A 22,227-nucleotide genomic window follows, 5' to 3' on the forward strand; every position below is an offset into this window, starting at 1 on the left:
ATTTTTAAATAATCTCTACACCCAGTGTGGAGCTCAGAATTAAAACCCTGAGATCAAGAGTCGCATGCTCCACCGACTGGGCCACCCAGGTGCTCCACCGTATCTGGTTTTGATGTATTACCACTTTTATGTATTGCTAGATTTGATTTACTAGAACTTTGTTAAGGAGTTTTATATCTGTGTTCATGAGGAGTGTTCTCTTTATTCTTTTGTGATGTCTTCATCTGGTTTTGATGTCAGTGTAAACTGACTGTGTGATTCAAAGCCAGATGACTAAAATGAGCAGGGAGCATTCCCTTCTTTATTTTCTGAGTTTGTATAGGTTTGTGCAGGTATTATTTCCTCCTTAAATGTTTAATAGAATTCCCCAATGATGCTACTTAAATCTGGAGTTTTCTGAGATGGTTTTATTTATTTATTTAAAGATTTTATTTACCTGAGAGAGAGAGAGAGCATGAGCAGAGGGGAGAGTCAGAAGGAGAGGGAGGAGACCCCCAGCTGAGCAGAGAGCCCCATGTCGGGCTCCATCCCAGGACCCTGGGATCATGCCGTGAGCTGAAGGCAGACACTTAACTAACTGAGCCACCCAGGTGCTCCTCTGAGATGGTTTTAAATTATGAATTCAGTTTCTTTGGTCTGATTAGGACTATTCATGTTCTGTACTTCTTGAGTGTGCTTTGTCAGTTTGTGTCTTTCAAGGGATTTGTCAGTTTCATCTTGTTTTTTAATTTTATTGGAATAAAGATGCTCATAATATTTTATTATCCTTTTAATGTCTATAATCTCTGTAGTAATAGTCCCTCTTTAAAGCTGATATTAGGAATTTATGTCATCTCTCTTTTGTTTCTGATTTGTCTGGTTAGAGGTCTGTCAACTGTATTGGTCCTTGAAAAAATAAAACAGCTTTTGGTTCTACTGATTTTTCTCTGTTGTTTATCCATTTTCGTTTTTTTTTTTTTAAGATTTTATTTATTTATTTGACCGACAGAGATCACAAGTAGGCAGAGAGGCAGGCAGAGAGAGAGAGGGGGAAGCAGGCTCCCTGTTGACTAGAGAGCCTGATCCCAGGGGCTCAATTCCAGGACCTTGAGATCATGACCTGAGCCATAGGGCAGAGGCTTAACTCACTGAGCCACCCAGGCGCCCCATTTATCCATTTTCTTTTTTTTTGTTTGTTTTTTAATTTTTTAAAAAATTTTTATTAACATATAATGTATTATTAGCCCCAGGGGTACAGGTCTGTGAATCACCAGATTTACACACTTCACAGCATTCACCATAGCACATACCCTCCCCAATGTCCATAACCCCACCACCCTCTCCCTGCCCCCCTCCCCCCGCAACCCTCAGTTTGTTTTGTGAGATTAAGAGTCTCTTATAGTGTGTCTCCCTCCCGATCCCATCTTGTTTCATTTATTCTTTTCCTACCCCCCAAACCCCCCACGTTGCATCTCCACTTCCTCATCTCAGGGAGATCATATGATAGTTGTCTTTCTTCGACTGACTTATTTCGCTAAGCATAATACCCTCTAGTTCCATTCATGTCATAGCAAATGGCAAGATTTCATTTCTTCTGATGGTTGCATAGTATTCCATTGTATATATATACACCACATCTTCTTTATCCATTCATCTGTTCATTATCCATTTCCTATTTCATCAGCTTCTAATTTTATCCTTTTTATTGAACTCATGCATAGCTTTTGGTTTAATTTGCTCTTTTTTCATTTCTTAATTTAGAAACTTAAAAATCGTTAATAGAAGACTTTTTTCTTCTCTAGTATAAGCACTTAAAGATGTTAATTGCCCTCTACATATTACTCTAGCTGCATCTCCTCAAATTTGATATATGTTCTTCCATTTTTATTTAGTTCAAAGTAAATGGTTTTTTTTTAGTATTTTAGTTAAACTTTTATTTTGAGATAATTATAAATTAACATACAATTGTAAGCATTACTTGACCCTCTGTTACTTAAAAGTGTGTTGCTTACTTTTCTACATTTGCGGATTTTCCAGATACCTTTTTGTTACTGATTTCTAATTTAATTCTCTTGATGAGATAACATAATTTCATTCTGTTCTTTTAAATGCATTTATGTCTGTTTTCTGTTCTAGAATATAGTCTGTCTGGTAAATGTTATGTGTACATTTGGGAAAGATGTGTATTCTGATGTTTTGGGGTTGATTGTTCTATAAACATTATGTATATCATCTAGTTGTTAGTGATCTTTATGTCTTCTATATCCTTATTCATTTTCTATCCTGTTAATTACAGAGAGGGGACTGTTGAAATCTCCAACATGATTATCGACTCATCTCGTTCTCCTTTCACCCCTAATTTTCATTTTTAAGCATTGTTGTGAAGGTCAGATTTTTGATACAGCAGATGACCTTTCTACTTCCAGGTCACGGCCTATCTTTCCTTCACCCTTCCTTGAACTTTTCTTTTATTATTTTAAAATAGTGGCTTCTTTTCTCTCTTTATTTGGTAGCATGCTTGTCCTTGACCTCACCCTTGACTCTCCAAGGAAACTGTGAATTTACCTTTTAGAAGAGCGTTTTCTGAAATCACCTTCCTTTGTGCTGATCAGTTTATAAGAAATGTTATTTCACTCCAGACATTATCACTATCATTCCTGTGCTTCAGCTCTCTAAGCCTGAGTATTTAATGTAGGATTTAGCTGCCCACAGACATTGGCAAGGTATTTTTCATCTGTGTGATCTGCAGATAAACTGCGCCTTACTTTTTCACTCTTTCCTCTTTTACATTAAGATTCAAAGATGTCTTAGTGCCTGTGAGTTCAAGAAGTATATTAAAACCCTGTATATCTCTCAGTCATTCTATAGCTGGTAATGCTGCTATAATTCCATTTTATCTCACAGCAGGGTCCAGTAGAAAGCACATCAGTAATGAAAAACAGTAATTCAAAACTGTGTTTGGTGGAGCATTCTGAGGGCTTGTGGCAACAGGGGATTTCTCAGGCTGCCTAGAGAATCTGAATAGGTTATAGCTCCAGAAACTACATAATTCTGCTCACATTGTAGGCTGACACTGGGCAGAAATGACTAATGGATCTGAGTTTTCCCCCTCAATTGGGATTATTTTTCCATTTAGTAGTATTCACTGAAGAAGAAAATTTATATGTAAAAGCTTTCGTGTATAATTTAGGATTCTTCGTATATAAAGGGAGTTGTGGGATTTCTAATTATCTTATGAACTCATTTAGGATGGAGATGGAATAGTTGTCTTTGGTTGTAAGAAAAGTTGTAAATTCCTGAGTCCTGCTGTTGGTTAGGAAAGTAAGAAGTGTTTACAAGATTCTTATATTGCACCATTTGGATGGAGACTGTTATTAACAAATGTTTATGTTTTATTCATTCATTCACTATTTATTAAATGTCTGCCATTTGCCAGGCTCTGTTAGTATTATGTACTAACAGTGGGCTCTACTCTTACGGATGTCGGGGGTGGGGGGAATAGTGTTCTTACAGATACAGTTATGGTAATGTGAGATAGGTGCCATTAGAGGGGACCGCAGTGGGTACTCACAGAAGAGGTTCTCCAGTGGCTGGAAAAGGCTTATATAAGGGAAGTGACACTTGAGCAGAGTCTTAATGGAAGAACAAAAGCTTGTGCCAAGTTTGCAAATTGGGGACAAGCATTCTACATGGGGGAAATGGCGCTTGCAAGGTATGGCAGTGTTCTAGTCTGCTGTGTTCAGGCGAGAGTGTGGAGGTTAAGATTGGAATCTAGAAAGTGGGTAGCATAGGGAAGAGAGTGGCAAGGTGAATGGAATCCAGGTGGTAAAAGGTCTTGTATGGGTTAAGAATTTTGAGTGTATCTTATAGTCAAGAATTACTAAAGAATTTAAGTAGGGACTCATGTGGTTAACTCACATTGTGGAAAAATAATTCTGAAGGCAGCGTGGAGAATGGATTGAGAGTTAAGGAGTCGGGTACCAGAGGCAGATACCAGTTAGAGACAGATAGAGTCTGTTGAAAATAAAGACTAGGATGGGGCACCTGGGTGGCTCAGTGGGTTAAAGCCTCTGCTTTCAGCTCAGGTCATGATCCCAGGGTCCTGGGATCGAGCCCCACATCGGGCTCTTTGCTCCACAGGGAGCCTGCTTCCTCCTCTCTCTCTGCCTGCCTCTCTGCCTACTTGTGATCTCTGTCTGTCAAATAAATAAATAAAACCTTTGAAAAGAAAAGAAAAACTAGGAATACCTGGGTGGCTCAGTTGGTTAATCGGCTGCCTTTAGCTCAGGTCACGTTCCCAGCATCCTGGGATTGAGCCCTGTATTGGGCTCCCTGCTTATCAGGGAATCTGTTCTCCCTCCCCCGGCTCTTGTGCACTCTCTAACTCTCTCTCATATAAATAAATAAAATCTCGAGGGAAAAAAAGGCTCAATCTGTCGTGTATTATTCAGAAGGGGATGTACTGCAGAAATATTTCAGAGGTCTTCTCTAAGGTGGGGATAATAATAGTACTCATCTTTACTGTTGAAATGAAGAGTAAGTGAGTTAATAAATTAAGATATTTAAGCTATGTGCAGAGCATGGCACGTAGCTAGTACTGTATACGTTTTAGCTGTTTCTGTAGTAACAACAAAGATGACAGTAGGGAGATGAGGGAAAGCAGGGTATCCAGAAGAAGCTAAGGGTCTGGCTTGAGGAGGTGGTGTACTGTTAACCCATTACTGATGTTTGAGTGATCAGTGTCTATCTTTGGGAATAAGTGTCAGTTGGTAGATGGATTGTTAATTAGTGCTTACAACTAACTTACAGAGAATTACTGAAGCTTTTAGAAAAGTAGGTTTAACTCTTCCCTGTTCTCATCAAAGATAAGAGGGATGCATTCTTTTGTGAAGGGGAGATGCTCTTTGCTCCTTTTTCATGGGTAAGGCTATTTAGACAGTGCATTCTTTTTTTCTAGTCCCTGTAAAACCTTATGTTTAAATGTTTGTCCTTTGTTTTTAAGAACTTGCACTCTGCTGTAATTATGTCTGTATAGAATTTGTAAGCCAGAAGCATCCAAACTCTGTTTTCTGAAGCTTATTCAACTTGATATTTTATTAATAACATATAGAGATTCAAACTCCACTTTTGTGAACATTCTTAAGGAATAATAGAAATGACTCAGCAGAGCCTAATTTAGCTCTTGATGGAGCTTTACAAAGGCAAGCAATGATGGTATTTGCTTAGAGTGGTACATGGTCACATAAGAAGCAGGAAGCAGGGGAAGCCTGTATTTATTCCATACTGGTATGTACCAGAGACGTCACATATGTCTCTCTTAATCCTCAGAACAACTCCAAGAGGGAAATGTTGTCCTTTCTATAGATAATGAAATTGGAGTTTCTGAACAATTGAGTAACTCATTTCAGGTCACCCTGCTGATAGGTGGCAGAATTAGAATTTGAACATAGGCCTGTCTGGTTGCAGAGCCAAATGCTCTTTTCACCAGTCTGCCTTATTTGAATAGCTTTCCTGTGTGAATGAGATTTATGTCACTTGCCCAGAAGTGATTTCATGGGATTTGGCCATAAAAAAGGAAAGAAAATATAATGAGCATAGGGAAGGCTCTCAAGTTTATTTCCTCTCTTTCTTTGCTTGGAAGATCAGGAAGTGAATTGGTAGATCCCTCACAAACATCTGTTTCGTACTTAATTACGGGATTTGTGGGAGCATGTAAAAAAATTTATAGGACCTTTGACTTAGAGGTAAACCAGACCATCTCCCTTATGTCACAGAGGAGGAAACCAAGGTCCAGAGAAGCAAAATGGCTTGCCTAATCACAGCTGGTTTGTAACAGAGTTGATATTAAAACCCTAGACTCTGTATTCCAGGTTTAAAGGCTTTTTATAGCTAAATCACAAACCTTTGTTATGCCTGGAGCTCCTAGAAGATGGTAACTGTGAATATAATTCGAGGAAGTTTGGTTTGTTTTGTTTGTCTCTGGTTCTCAGCATGTACTGTCAAGTCAGAGTGCTTCTGAGTGGTACAGGTCTGGGTTAGATTCCTAGGTGTTCTTATAACTCTTACGTAATGGCACAGAGGCGACCCTTCTGCTAGCTGACAGCTCTGGCGGGTGCACCTGTGTTCTGTCCCATCTGTGTGGAGAGAATGATTGAGTTCTACCTGGGGCTTTAAGGAAGCGGAGAGAATGAATGAATGCGCCATGGTGGGCTAATCCATACTTCCCTCTCCTGGCTTTTCCCCCAAGCTTGACATTTTTAGATTTCTCTATTCCTTTTTAATTGTTCATGCTGACAGCTAGCAGTTCTGCCCCAGTGGAGCACAAATGGTGGATTAAAAGTACAATCAATGAAGGGCCTGTGAGACCGTGGTGATTGCTAGTGGTAGATCACAGAGCTTCCGTTTGAATGACAGGGGTAGGGTTTTGCATCTGGGACTGCTGAGTTAGGATGCGACTTTGAACTCTGAACACAGCTTAGGCCCTCTCACAAGCTTTCTGGAGAGGTAGCTGGTGCATCATTTTCTCCTTGGATGAGACCTTATTTAACAAATACAGAAACATCTTAGACGTGACTTAGCCATAAAGAAACACTTTCTTTTTTTTCATCTAGACAAAAGTGACCTGTAGGGAATTCTGTTACTTCACCTTTTGCTGCTGCTTGTTGGGTGGAAAGTCACCACTATCAGAATTTTCAGGCGCCAGTCTGGTTGTCCAACCTAATGGAGTAAAATAGTTCTAGCATCGAGTAATGGTGAACTTGGAGCCGGGCCCAGTGTAATTAAAACCCCCAGAGTAAAGCAATTGCTGTTGGTCTTTCTTCATTTCAGTCAAGAGGCTTGTAGGTGGGGAATATGATATTTCTGAGCAAAGAAAAGTACTGGCTCTAGAGATTTATGCCATTGTCTTGAAGATTGTTTGGTTCCACAGTAAATTTAGATAATTCAGTAAGAGAAAAGGCTTTCTTCATAGATGGCATTGCTAAAATTCAGGGTGTTTCTCCATTTATTAAAAGACTGTCCAGTAGGATCACATGAAAGTTATATAACTTCCAATGCAGTTAAAGACTGGAGGCTTATGACTCAAGGTTCTCCAAAAGAATTCAGTTTGTGTGGCCTTTAGGTATCCCATCTGTTCTTTTTCCTGCTCCTTTGTGTTCTCTGTGTTTTGTTTCCCAGTATTCAGTGTTTTCTTGGCAAGTGAACTCAGGTTGACTGAAGTGATAGGCTCTCAAAGAATAAGGAAAGAATAAGGTAAGGAAGGAAAAGAGCTTTCTTTTGCTAGGTAGTAAGACAGTAAATTTGTGTTGTTTAAAACCATGAAATTTGTGGTAATTTGTTACAGCAGCAATAGGATGCTAATAATTTTAAACTCATGGAAAAGTTGTAAGACTAAGGATAGCATCGTTTACTCATACTTACCTATTGTTAGTATTTTACTCTGTTTTATCATTCTTCCTCTCTTTTTTCTTTCTTTCTGAACCAGTTTAGAATGCATTGTTTATATCATGGCCTTTTACCCCAGCAATGTGTGAGCAGTTCAGTTTCCCCAGGTCCTTATTATCTGTCTTTTTTTTTTTTTTTTTTTGGTCTTTTTGATTATAGTCATTCTGATGGGGCGTGAAGCAATATCTCATTTTGGTTTTGATGTGCATTTCCTTGATGACTAATGATATTAGCATCTTTTCACATGTTTCTTAGTCATAAGTATATCTTCTTTGGTGAAATATCTATTCAGTTTCTTTGGTAATTTTTAAATGGAATTACATATCTTTTTATAGTTGAATTTTAAGAATTTTACATATTTATATTTATCAGATAAATGATTTGTTGTTTTTGTTTTGTTTTAATTTTAATTCAATTTTATTTTATTTATTATTATTTTTTAAAGATTTTGTTTATTCATTTGACAGACAGAGATCACAAGTAGGCAGAGAGGCAGGCAGAGAGAGAGGAAGGGAAGCAGGCTCCCTGCTGAGTAGAGAGCCCGATGCGGGGCTCGATCCCAGGACCCTGAGATCATGACCCGAGCCAAAGGCAGAGGCTTTATCCCACTGAGCCACCCAGGCACCCCCAGATAGGTGATTTGTAAATATTTTTCTCCCAGGTATTTTTCTCTGTGGCTTGTCTTTTCATTTTCTTAATGGGGTCTTTTGAAGTGAAAGTTTTTAATTTTGATAAAGTTTAATTCATCCTTTTTTTTTCTTTTATAGATCATGCTTTTATGGTGTCACATCAAGGAAAGGCAAATATCACTTTCAGAGAATTATGAGATTTGCTTTATTCTCTGGTGATCAGATCCATTTATTGTGTGAGCTTTGTTGAAATGTGTAAGGACTTGCCTCTGGGTGATGATCACATTTGTTCTATCCTCCTCTAGGTGGCTGTTACAAGTGAGGCAATATATATTGATCACAAGTGTAGGCTCTGTGGCCTGACTGCTTGGGTTTGAATTTTGGCTACATCCCTTTACTAGCAGTGTTACTTTGGGAAAGTGATTTTATTTCTCTGTGCCTCGGTTTCCTCATCTGTAAAATGGGGACAATATCTCTCTTCATAGACTGTTTTCTATGTAAAGTGCATAGGAGATGCCTGGAATAGAATAAAGGTTAAAAAAAATTAGCTCTTATTACTAGGGGAGCAATTCTCAGCTGTAGTTTGGGGTGGAGTTGTGCATATTTGAATCATTTGGGGACTTTTTAACACTTTGCATGCCTTTCTAAAGTGACAGGTTCTGCCATGGGTTAGAGCAGCTGGGGTGATAAACATTACACTTAGCCTTCCTTGACACATTTAAAGCTGATTGTTCCTTAAAATCACTTTCATTAAATGAGGCAATTTGGGTTGATGTGTAGAATCACAAAACTCTTCATCAGATATAAAAATAGCTCAAGCTCCATTAACACTTAGAAAATGAATAATCTATTAACTCCCGTTGCTGAGGCAAAAATTAGGCAGTCTTAGGCAAGCCAAGAACAGAATGTAAGCTATCTGTGTTTGATAGACATATTTCTCTGCCTTTGGGGTGGTTTATTAGCCCAAGAATCAGATTATGGGATCAGAACTTATAATTCAGAGATAGGATTCCTGCTTTGCTCTTATTGGGGGGAGAAGATTCTCGACTCTTTTTCTTGTCTTCATTTGCAGGGTGAATATAATGAAACTTGAGACCTATTTACCTTCAAAAGGGATTCATGATCTGACATGGGACTAGTATCAGGATATTTAAAGAATTCATATAACTCAACAATAAAAAAATAGGAAATGGGCAAAGAAATTGTATACTGGTTTCTCCAGAGGGGGTGTCCAGCAAGGACGTGAGAAGATATTCAACATCATAGGTCAACAGGGAAATGGAAATCAAAATACAATGAAATGCTATTTCATACCCACTAGGGTGGCTATAATAAAATTTTAAAAGAAAAGTGGTAAATGTTGGCAAAGGTGGAGAGAAATAGGAACCCTTCTGCAGTGCTGCTAAGAACGTAAAACGATTCAGCTGTTGTGGCAAACAGTTTGGTGGTTCCTCAAAAGATTAAGCATTAGAATTACTATATAACCCAGCAGTTCCACTCTTAGGTTTATACCCAAAAGAACTGAAAACATGGTAACACAGAAACTCGTACATGAATGTTTATAGCAGCATTATTCATAATAGCCATAAGATGGAAACAACCCAAATGGCCATTAAGGGATGAATGAATAAACAAGTTATGTTATATACGTACAATGGAATATAATTCAGCCGTAAAAAGGAATGAAGTACCAGTACATGGTAAAATTTAGGTGAACTTTGAATACACGCTAAGTGAAAAAAGCCGGACACAGCAGTCATATATTGTATGATTCCTTTTATACACTATATCCAGAATAGGCAAATCCAAAGAGACGAAAAGCAAATTAGAGGTTACCAGGGGGTGAGTGATTGGGAATGAAGAGTGGTTATTTAATGGTTATGAAGTGTTTTTATGGGATGAAAAAAGTTTGGAAACTAAGAAGGGCTGATGGTTGCACAATATTGTAAATACAGTAAACATCACTAAATTGTACACTTTAAAATGGTTATTGGGGATTAAGTGAATTTCACTTCAGTTTTTTCAAGAAGGGAGATTTATGAGTACATTTACATTTTTTAAAAAGATTTACTTATTTGACAGAGAGTGAAGGAGCACAAGTAGGCAGAGCAGCAGGGAGAGGAAAAGGGTGACCAGGCTCCCCACAGCGCAGGGAGCCCAATGCAGGGCTCGATCCCAGGACCCTGGGATCATGACCTGAGCCGAAGGGTGACACCTAACTGACTGAGAAAACGATGACTATATTTGATGTGGCAACTCCAGTGTCTGGATATCTCTCCAGATTTATTTTTCACTCATCTCTCTGGGAGAATTTATTCTTAACACATAATATTTCACCTGAAAATACTACAGTGTCTGCTAAGATAGAAACAGTGTTTTTGTAGAGAGTATATTGTTCTTTAGGGAATCCCATAAGAGGCCCAGTTGCTACTGGGCCAACAAAGTTGATAAAGGAGCAAAAGATATTCTTAGAGCCTACATTTAGAGTGCATTCTGTTTCTCTTGGGCTTGCCATTGTATCAGGCTACCAGTTCCTTTTTAAAAAATTTCTTTTATTGAGGTGAATTTCCCATAACACAAAATTAACCATTTTAAGTTTTTTTTTTTTTAAAGATTTTATTTATTTATTTGACAGACAGAGATTATAAGTAGGCAGAGAGGCAGGCAGAGGGGGGGGGAAGCAGGCTCCCTGCTGAGCAGAGGGCCCAACGCGGGGCTTGATCCCAGGACCCTGGGATCATGACCTGAGCTGGAGGCAGAGGCTTTAACCAACTGAGCCACCCAGGCGCCCCAAAATTAACCATTTTAAAGTGAATGATTCAGTGGCATTTATGCATTTAGAGTTGTGCAACTATCAGTGCTGTATTATTCTAGAACATTTTCATCACCCCAAAAGGAAATTCTGTACCCATTAAGCATATCCTTGTCAGAATTTGTTATTTTCTGCTTTTTTGATTATAGCCAGCCTAATGGATATGAAATGATACCTTATTGTGGTTTTGATTTGCATTCTTCTAACGAATAATAAAGTTGAACCATCTTCATGTGCTTCTTGGCCATTTGTATTTTTCCTTTGGAAAAATGTCTACTCTCCTTCATTTTCTTTTTCTTTTTTCTTCTGAGTGTGGATAGGGGCAGAGGGATAGAGAGACTCTTAAGCAGGCTCCATGCTCAGGATGAAGCCCAAGGTGGGGCTTGATCTCATGACCCTGAGATTATGACGTGAGCCGAAATCAAGAGTCAGATGTTTAACTGACTGAGCCACCCAGGCACCCCTCAAGTTCATTTTCTATTTTAAAAATTGGGTCCCTTAATTTCTACTTGTGGAGTTGTGTTCTTTATATATTATGAATATACACCCTTATCAGGTATATGATTTGCAAATATTTCTGTCATTCTGTAGGTTGTGTTTTTACTTTCTTTTTCTTTTTTTTTTTTTTAAGATTTTATTTATTTATTTGGTAGACAGAGATCACAAGCAGGCAGAGAGGCAGGCAGAGAAAGGAGGAAGCAGGCTCCCCACTGAGCAGAGAGCCCGACGCGGGACTCGATCCCAGGACCCTGAGACCACGACCCGAGCCGAAAGCAGAGGCTTTAACCCACTGAGCCACCCAGGCGCCCCTGTTTTTGCTTTCTTAATATTGTCATTTGATATACAAGTTTTAAATTTAGGTGAAGTCTCATTTATCTATTTTTGTCTAATGTTACCCATACTTTTGAATTCATATCTAAGAATCCACTGCCAAGTCCAAGGTCATAAAGATTTTCCTCTAAGAAATCTCTTTCTTCTATGAGTTTTATGATTTTAGCTCTAATATTTAGGTCATTGATCCATTTTGATATAATTTTTGTATGTGGTATGAGGTGTGGGTCCAACTTCATTCTTTTACGAGTGGTTATTCAGTTGTTCCAGCATCATTTGTTGAGGAGACTGTTTTTTCTCCATTAAATTGTCTTGGTATCTGGTTGAAAATCAGTAAGTCATAGATATCTGGGCTTATCTCTGAGCTCTAAATTCTATTCCTGCCATTTTCTTTAATGTGGACTGAGTGTTTTTGTTTTTCTGTCTTTGACAACAGGATCATGGGGTTGATAGCACCATTTTCCAGAATCCCAAAAAGCTTCACCTAACCATTGGGATGTTGGTGCTTTTGAGTGAGCAAGAGATCCAGCAGACATGTGAGATGCTACAGCAGTGTAAAGAGGACTTCATTGAGTGAGTGATCTGCAGGAATGGGGAAGGGTGGTCACCTTGTACTGGCTTCTCTTTGGTATCACAGACTTGTTTTTGCACCTGGGCGAACTTGTTGTCACATGGCAACAAGGTCTGTTGACTCACCCACCTGTAACACTTAATATTGGACCATTGTCTGAAAGGGTTAAAATGGGTTTAAAGCATATATTTACAAATTTTTATGGAAAGACTCTACCTTAAATTATAGTAATTCGGTAGGCAAATTTTGTTCTTAACAGGACATCCCATTATTCTCTCCAAAAGGAAATTCTTTTCATTACCTACTGAACAGTATAGAGTACTGTACTAGTTTCTTATGCTGTTGAACACATTACTACAAGCTTGGTGGCTTAGAACAGTGAAAATTCATTATCTTACAGTTCTGTGGGGTAGTCTGATACGGGTTTCACTGGGCTAAAATCAAAGAATCAGCAGGGCTGTGTTCCTTTCTGGGGGCTCAAAGGAAGAGTTCATTTCCTTGCTTTTAAAGCCCATCTTCTAGAGGCCACCCCCACATTCTTTGGCTAGTGACCCCCTTCCTCCATCTTCAGCAATAGCAGCTTTCCTTCTCTCTGACCCTTCTGTTATCTCATCTCTGTCTCTGGCCATAGTGGGGACGGTTCACTGCTTTTAAGGACTCGTGATTTGATTGAGCCCACCCAGATAATCCGGGATAATCATTCTATCTCAGACTCCTTAACCTTAATCACATCTACGAAAGTCTGTCTGCCATGTAAGGCAGCATATTTACAAATTCCAGAAAATAAGATGTGAGCCTCCCTGGAGGGCCATTATTCTATTACCACAGTAACTCAAACATTATATAATAAGATTCCTTACAAAGGTCTTCATTGTATTCCAAGACTTTAATTTTCTTTTTAAAATACAGGTAGTTGTGTAAGAATACCAGAAACTGTCTAAGCAGTCTGTTTTGGTTCAGGGAAAACATTGCTATTCTGGGGCAGACTTGTTATTCTTTTCACTATAAAATTTTAATTTACATGTACATCTGACCTAACGGTTTTATTTTCAAGAATCATCTCTTCCCTACCCTTTGCCCTTTTTCTTAAGGTTGATGAAGAATAAGAGAAATTTGAAAACTGACTCACTTGAAGAGGTGTTTTTTTTTTAATTCAGTTATAATATTCAGGTCCCATACTATTTTAATGTGGCCTTGTAGAAATGGGTCCCCTAGTTCATTAGATAAGATAAGGTAAAAGGATTAAAATTTTTTTCATTTATATGAAACTGTGTAGTATAATGACTTATATGTGGGCCAGTTCTCCTTTTCCTTTGTTTTGAAGGCAAGATATTTTTCTTGAGCAAAATCATAAGCTGATTGGGTTTGCATTCTGCAAAGAATACTTCTTTGTCTTGATCTTTGCTCACTGATGGACATAACCGTTTCTCTCCTAACCTGTCTTAACCTAAAATTCAAAATAATTGGGTATTTGTAATTAAATATTTACAACTTCCTTGCCTAAGATAAAGCTTTATGCTTTACCTTACAAAGTAGAACGATGTTACCTGATTTAAGCATTAGTCCTGATACCTTAACTTATTTCCAGATCACTTTTTTGTTAAATGAAACTGCATTTTCTTGGCTGCCATTAGGATAATTTTGCTAAGAAGAAATTTAAAGGTAGATATTTGTTTAGGAAGGTATTTGTTTTTTACCTACGAAAATCAGGTCACAGGTTTTTAATCACTGAATCTTTATCCTGAGCTATGGGAGGATTTAGCTGAGTTCCTCCCTTTTATGTCTCTTGGTGCCTTTTGTGACTAAACGCCAAATCTGAGCACTTTAAGCATGTCAGGGTTGGTGTGCATAGGAAATGAAGAGCAGCCTTAATAGTTCCTAAGAATTTTTGACATGACAGGATGAAAACAGTAATTGTAGTTTTTCAAATTCAGCAAAGCTTTTGAAATAGGACAAAGTTACATTGCCAAAAATCTGCAGTGCAGGCAGAAATTTTTTTGAAGATGGTTTTTTCAAAAAGCTGGGAAGATTTGAAACCAGCAAGTAAAGTAAGCCTCCCCAGCCCTCTTCTCCCACCTTCTCCTCTGCCGCATATACTTGTTTAAAAAGTACATAATGCGAAATTAATTTATTTCTGAGGAGAGTGAGAATCAGATTGGCTGTTTAGATTGGCTAGAAGTGCCTTGTTTCCCTAAAAGGAAAAAATGTTTCCTAAAAAAAGTACATGTGTACACACACACACACACACACGCACACACACTTATACAATAGCCTTGGTGAGTAAAATTTATCATTTAACTTTTTTCCCTTCCTTATTCTTACTCTTTGATTTCAGCCTTTGTACTTGGTATACTTAGAAAGACTGACAGTAAATAATGGCATTTCTAATCTGAACCTTTTTATGATGTAAAGATACCAAATTAAAATATAAGAAAGGAAAACACTGCAATTGAACAGACTAATATATAACATGCTGTAGTACTTTAATGGCTTTTTAAGTGGAGATATTAAATAGGGGTGCCCGGGTGGCTCTGCTGGTTAACTGTCTGCCTTGGGCTCAGGTAATGATCCTGAGGTCCTGGGATTGAGTCCCACATCAGGCTCCCTGCTCAGTGGGGAGTCTGCTTCTGTCTCCCTCTGTCTCTCCCCCTGTTTGTGCTCTCTTTCCCTCTCTCTCTCTCAAATAAATAAATACAAATTTTTAGAAAAGATATTAAATAAATAGGGCTTGACTCAGACTGAATTAAAACTGAGCTGCTATATAGATATTTTAAAGAAATGGGTAGTTGAATATTTGTTTAAAATTTTGGGGTGTTTTTTGAGTTTAAGGGATGTTACCTGACCAGAAACATAACTTTGATTTCACTTCTTAAGCTAACGGCTCATGTAGCTCTATCGATTGCAAATGAATTATTCAGTGTTCAGTAAACGCCGAAGCTTTAAATGTCTCCCTTGTGACTTTTCTTTGTGAGATGTAGAGCACAAACAGCACAGTGGCTCAGAGTGTATAGTCTGACAAATCTGCAGTACTTTTAAATTCCAGTATCACTCTTCCTGTACCTAAGTGTTCCCCGTAGGCCTGAGGTAACACCAAATAAGGTAAAAAGGGGCAAGAGCAAGGAGAGAAGAGGAAAAACACCCACAGACAAATGTTGCTTCCTAATCATTGCCTCAGATGTCGCTCAGTTGAAAAGTATGCTCACTGGTGTCCAGGGTGGGATAGTTTTGTCACCAAGACAAAGAGCATTTATCAGGCAAACCACCGAATTTCTGTCTCAGTAAATCCTAGGGAAGGTCAGAAGAGTTTCTGATCCTAAAGGGCAGGCTTTAGGTCCTGTTTCATTGTTTCATTTTTTGTTGTTCCTGGTACCCCAGCTCATTCTAAAGATTTGAGGTGGTTCAAAGTGGGGACATACATACAAAAGAAATGTTAAAGTCGGGGAGCTCAGAAACCATAAAGATGGAATGGGAGAAATGTTTACCAGAAAACCAAGGAAAGGTTATAATTGTACTTGAGCAATAGAATTTGGTAGTTTTCAAGCACTGGTATACTTGAACTACATTCCAGGAGGAAACACATCGATTATCATCGTTCTTAACTGATGAAAAGGAGCATAACAGTATTTTAGGAGAGAATCCTTTGCTTGTTCTCAATCTGAGAAAAACTTGTCATGTAAATATTAACCCAAAATGATGATGAGCAGAGTCTTCAACAAGAATTTTGCAGAAGATACAAAAACATTGGTCACGTGGTTCTCTTTTGTATTGATCTCTAGAATTTGAGAGTGTAACATTAGACATAATCCAGTAAAAACATTTTAGTGGGAAACTAAACCAATGGTTTGGTGCTTTTGGGTGATCTAAATACGCAGGGTTAGAGCTGAAATCAGCAGAGGAATGTATAGTTAGTATTAAACTGTTTTTCTCATGTAAGTTTGGTTGACTGCACTTTGAAAGGATTGAATGGCAGTCTTTCATATTGAATTCTTTGGCTGTTACTTGGAGTGGAGATACACTGTGTTGTTGGTTGAAGCTACAGGCCTCAGGTAATAGTTCAGAGCTTGGCTTGTGTTTTGGAATACCCCACTTACTAGAGGTGGTAAGAGGGATACTTAGGATGAAGGCAATAATTTTTCTCGAATATCTGGCCAAAATAGTAATTTGTTTCTTACTGAAAGAGATCCTGGTCTTGTGCAGTAATATGGTCTTCAAGTTTTAAGGGAATCTTTTTTTTTTTTTTTTTTTAAGATTTTATTTGAGGAGGAGAGAGCACAAGCAGGGTAGTGGGGAGGCAGAGGGGGAGGGAGAAGCTGACTCCCCACTGAGCGGGGAGCTCAATTCGAGGCTCAATCCCAGGACCCTGGGATCATGACCTGTGTCGAAGGCAGACACTTAACCGACTCAGCCACTCAGGTGCCCCTAAGAGAATCTTTACCATGAAGATTCCTGGCTCCGAAGGGTCTCCCTATGGCCTTGGTTCAATATCAAGAAAACTTTCTTCGATTTGCTTTTTTGAGAATTGCCTTTGGTGGATCCCAACATCCTTTTGCCTTTGATTAGTGCCACATGGTTTTCAGTGACATTATAGGGATGTGTCCACATTCTTCTCAAAATTGTCCAGAAAAGCCTCTCTTTAGAGTAGAATCTCTGCTCAGTGTTTACCAGAGATTTATGGAGTACCAGGTGCTGGGGATCTAGGAGTAGAAAAGATGGACCGACTTCCTGGCCTTGTGGGGCTTGCAGAAGACTGTGGTGGTGAGTTGATTTTTAGCTGGGTTTCAGCTTGGCACTGCAAGGCCATTTCTGGTTGAAGTACAAGTCTGTGTAAGGGGTCTGGTTAGAAGCAGGATCGTGAGGTTTTACTTAACAGAAAAGTAATACATGCACACGTGAAACTAATATAATATTGTCTATCAGTTATTCTTGAATTAAAATAATACATACTAGTTTTGGAAAAGTCAAAGTTGCAGATAAACAAAAATACCACTTTTAATCTTATTACCTAAAGATAATTACTATTAATGCTCTCACACTTTTTTATATGCATGTGTGTATTTTTTCTTTAAGGTGTAATTGACTTACAGCAAAATGCACAGATCTTAAGTGTAGTTGATGAATTTTAACAAATGCATACACTTATGTAACTTCAGCCAAATCAAAATGTTGTACATTGTCATCACTCTGTGAAGTTCCTTCATGACCTTTTCTGGTAAATTCACTTCTTCCAGAAATAACTGTTGTTCTGATTTCTATTTCCATAGATTAATTTAGCTTGTTCTTGAATGTCATATAACTAAAATCATTCAGTATATACATTTTTGTATATACATTTTGACTTCAGTATATACATTTTGACTTCTTTTGCATGTATGTGTAATAGATAAACTTATGTTTGACTTCTTTTGCTTCTGTATTTTTATATTAACTTTTTAATGGATAATACATTTATATGGGTCAAAATTTTAAAGATACAAAGGATATGCAGTGAAGAGTTTCCTTTCCACTGCTATTCCCACCAAGCACCCTGCTCTCCTGTCTAAAGGCAAGATATTTTAGCAGCTTCTTTGTATCCTTCCAGAGATTTTATGTATGTACAAGGAAATGTATATGTGTGTGTATATAAATTTTCTTACCCTGTTTTTTGCACAAATAGTAACATATAGCATGCACATTGTTGTGCACATTTTATTAAAACCCTAATGAGTGTTTAATCTGTTTCCAGTCTTTGGCTGCTCCAAACAATGCCTCAGTCAAACCCTATGCATAAATTATTTTTCATGAGTATGAGTATAACCTATTACATCGCATCAGGAAGTATGTATTGTCTGGTTCTTTTTTGTATGTATGATAAGCCTGATCAGTGGGTTCAGGTGTGGTCAGCCCTCTGTGAGGATCTCTTTATATTTTTCCAACCTTCCGCTGTTAAGTTCTAGAAGCCATTGCTAATCATTGTCTCCATCCATTATTTGTCAGGGGTTGCAAAATGATGATATTATAATTTCATCATTACTTCTGCATCTATCACTTGGAATTCTTCTGTATTTGTCATTTGGAATTCTTCTGTAAAAAGCTTTCCTTTATCAGCTATGGTTGGATATGTAGCTGAATTCATAATTATTTCCTTAGGTTTTGCTCCTAGAAATTGAATTGCTTGGACAAAAAAGGGTTTCTATTCTTGAAGGCTTTTTATAAATATTGCCAAATTGCTGTTAAAGATGTAGTGCTACTTTATGCTTCCACCATTGTTAGATGAGTAAAATGGTGTTTGCAGCTTGTAGAAATAATGAAATAAAACCCAAGAGATGAGCAACAATGTCTTTGTCAATCAGAGCTGTCATTCCTTGGCTTTTTTCCTCTGAGTATAATAAACTGGTATTGACATAACTGTAGCGTGACTTTGGAAATACTTGTGTTTCTATCTAGTTGGTGTGCATAGAATGTGTTAATTTTGAAATTAGAAGGATGGTTAAATAATACTGTTAGTAAAAAATCCCAACAATTTCATTTTTGTAATATTTGACTCTGTATAATAACCATGTTTAAAATGGCCCTTTCAGATTAAACAATTAGAAAAATCTAATGTTTTTTCCTTTGCAGTGACATTTCTGGGGGTAAACCCTTAGAAGTAGAGATGGCAGGGATAGAATACATGAACGATGATCCTGGCATGGTGGACGTTCTTTATGCCAAAGTCCATATGAAAGATGGCTCCAACAGGTATGTTTCTGTAATGCTTCTTTGCTTCCATCAAGAAGTTCCTAAAAGCATTCCTAGAAGTTCAACAAGTTTTGATTCCTTTTCTTTGAGATCTTGTTATTGTAGAGTGTGTCAATTCTTTCTTTTTTTTTTTTAAATAGGTAGCTAATATCTTAAAAGAGGAATTTGTTGCAGGAAAAAGTATCAGATGTTAATCTGATAATTATCGAGTTACTTGGATGGTAGATATTGATTATAGCAATCTAGTTTTTATGAGCTCAGTGCTTTCTTCGTGTTTTTCGGGTTATAGGAAGTGGGAAAGATGGCATTTAGGATGGTGGTTGTAAAAGTGACATAATGCAGGTCTAGTTGGATACCAGTACAAAATGGGGATAACTATACAAACTCTGTAGGATTATTAGAATTAAGTTAGTTTACATGAATCTTAGAACAGTGCTTAGCACATGCGGACATCATCAAAAGACACATCAACAAATGTTTACTGTTTTTTACTAGTGTTACTATCACAGATCATGCTAGGGATTCTCGGTCTGCAACCCAGGTTATTTCTGAGGCTAGCCTAGGTGTCTAGAGCCATTTCCAACGTTAACACCATTTATTAGTCTAGTCAAGAACTTCAGTGAGCAGAAGAACCAAACTTGAATTGGAAGTTTGTTTTTGTGGTCTTTTTATTAAGGCAGGATAGAACAGAACTCATACTGAACCAAAAACCCTCTGGAGAAGATTGAAGTCTCTAGGCAAGCCCCCAAATTGATTTGCTTTTGTAGAGGATCCCTTGTAAGGGTTCAGTTATCTCAATTCAAATTGATAATCTCAATTATATCCTATCTCAATTCACCTGGAAGTGAATGGAGGAAGGCAAGAAAAGACAATAGAATTAGGTGTTGTGTGTGTTTGGACCAGATTTGTCTTTCAGATACTTGACATATGCCTAAATAAGCATACTAATGACCTTACCTTAAAAAGTTAGGGGTATGTTGTTCCTTTAGGACATCCCAAAACATTTCTGCCAGGTTGGAGTTTGATATCTGGTATGGTTCATTTACTTTGTGTTGTAAGCTATAACTATCCAAACATTTTCACTTTGTTTTAGGGCTGCTATATATGGGGTAGATTACTTTTCAGTTTTGTGAACAAAAAACAGTGAATGGTAAGATAGTAGTTCTCAAGTTTTTTGGGCATATAATCACTTTAATTTCTTAAAAATTACTGAAGGTACCAAAGAGCCTTTCTTTATATGGGTTATAGATATCAATATTTACCTTATTGGAAGTTAAAACTGCAAAATTTAACATTTGATAGTTCATTAAAAATAGAAATAAGATATTTTTATTTTCATTAAAAATAGAAATAAGATAAAAATAAGATATATATCTTACAAGATATTATAAGATATAACATTTTTCATGAGAAATCTGTTTCCCAAACCAAAAATATTTAGTGAGAAGGTAGGCATTGTTTTACGTTTTTGTAAGTTTCCGTAATAGAATAGACCGGTGTGTTCTCAGATCTGCTTCTCTGTTCAGTCTGTTGTAGTATGTTGTTTTGATTGAAGTATATAAGAAAATCTGGACTCACATAGAAATGTATTTGGGAACATGAAGAGTACTTTAATGGTATTTTCGATAATTCTGGATATTTGGTACTACACTAAAACTTGACAAGTTATAGTTTTGAAAAGGTCATTTGCAGTGGTGAACATTTCATACTCCTGCATTAAAATCCATTGGTCTCTTTTGCATTTTTTTAAAAAAGTAGAGATCACAAGTAGGCAGAGAGGCAGGCAGAGAGAGAGGGAGAAGCAGGCTCCCCGCTGAGCAGAGAGCCTGATGTGGGGCTCGATCCCAGGACCCTGAGATCATGACCTGAGTCAAAGGCAGAGGCTTTAACCCACTGAGCCACCCAGGTGCCCCTCTCTGTTTTGCATTTTGACTGGATCTTTAACCTATGCTTGTATTGGTCATTTAGAAAACATTGGTTCACTGAGTTATGCAGCTCTTCCAAATGTTGAGACATTTCATTATGCAATATTAAAAATGAATTAATCACGCTACTAATTTCATCACAGTCTTTACGTATTAGGAAGCTGCCGTCAAGCTCATGGTAGCTGATACACATTTTCTAAAATTCTAATTTTCAGTTGAGAGCTTGAATTTTATTATTGGCCAAAAATACTGTTTTCCTTGAAGTTCTTTTTTGAGAAAATGTCTATCAAATAACCAAGTCTGAATAACCATAATTTGTCTGTCAGTTCTTTCAAATACAAATGGTGTTCATGGACAAAGAAGCTAGCTCAGCTCTAGCTCTGACAGCCTCACAAGTGCTTTTCCTCCCGACAGCCATCTACTTCGGTATATAGCCCAACTGCTTTATACGTACTGCCAGTTTATCCCACAGGGATATTAAAAAGGCATGTATTTGAGGCCCCTGGGTGGCTTAGTCGGTTAAACGTCTGCCTTCGGCTCAGGTGCTGTTGGGCATCTTGGTCACTGCAGAGCCTGCTTCTCCCTCTGCCCCTCCCCTGCTCATGCCCTCACTCTCTCTCAAACAAATAAATAGAATCTTAAAAAAAAAAAAAATACAGGTACTCAAGGCCTGAGATTTAATAAAATTGATCATTTTTATTGTTTCATCAAGGATAAATGAAACTAGATTTTTTTTGGACGTATAATGAAAATATACTCCTGCTAGTACAGTTTGGTGCTGCTGTCTTCCTTCATGCTGAGGTGCCGACAGTTTACCCAGCATTTTTGCACCATCCCTGTAAATGCCATTGCAGTGAAAAAGGCAAATAATGTCCTACAATTATTATAAATATAGTTTTGGCCTCATAGACTGACCTCAAATAGTCTCAGGGACCTCCAAAGGTCCACAAATGATAGTGCAACAATCTTTGATCTAGGTAAGGGTTTTGTTTTTGTTTCTGTTTTTTAAAAGATTTTACTCATTTATTTGACAGAGAGATAGCACAAATAGGCAGAGTGGCAGGCAGAGGAAGAGGGAAAAGCAGCCCCATGAGCCCCATGTCAGGGCTCTATACCAGGACCCTGGGATCACGACCTGAGCCAAAGGCAGACGCTTAACCACCTGAGCCCCCCAGGCGCCCCACTTAAGTAAGGTTTTATTTCTAGCATTGAAGATTGCATAGTTGCCAGTGAAATTATAACTAACTTGTTTTCCAGTTACTCTTACCGGGCACTGTGCTTGGATTGTATTATCTCCATTTTATCTTTGCAATGTCTGTG

General features: G+C 37.8%; 1 protein-coding gene across 1 annotated transcript in view; it reads left to right on the forward strand.

Moving 5' to 3' along the window:
- The window catches only part of ASCC1 (activating signal cointegrator 1 complex subunit 1), a 97,485-nt gene that overhangs the window by 25,301 nt on the left and 49,957 nt on the right, over nucleotides 1-22,227 (forward strand). The window contains exons 6-7 of the mRNA XM_080822446.1: nucleotides 12,131-12,267; nucleotides 18,863-18,982. Of these exons, the coding sequence (XP_080678572.1) occupies nucleotides 12,131-12,267; nucleotides 18,863-18,982 (257 nt within the window). The remainder of the gene's footprint in view (nucleotides 1-12,130; nucleotides 12,268-18,862; nucleotides 18,983-22,227) is intronic.

The sequence above is a fragment of the Martes martes genome (assembly GCF_963455335.1).
Source record: "Martes martes genome assembly, chromosome: 14".
In the NCBI taxonomy this organism is placed as follows: domain Eukaryota; kingdom Metazoa; phylum Chordata; class Mammalia; order Carnivora; family Mustelidae; genus Martes; species Martes martes.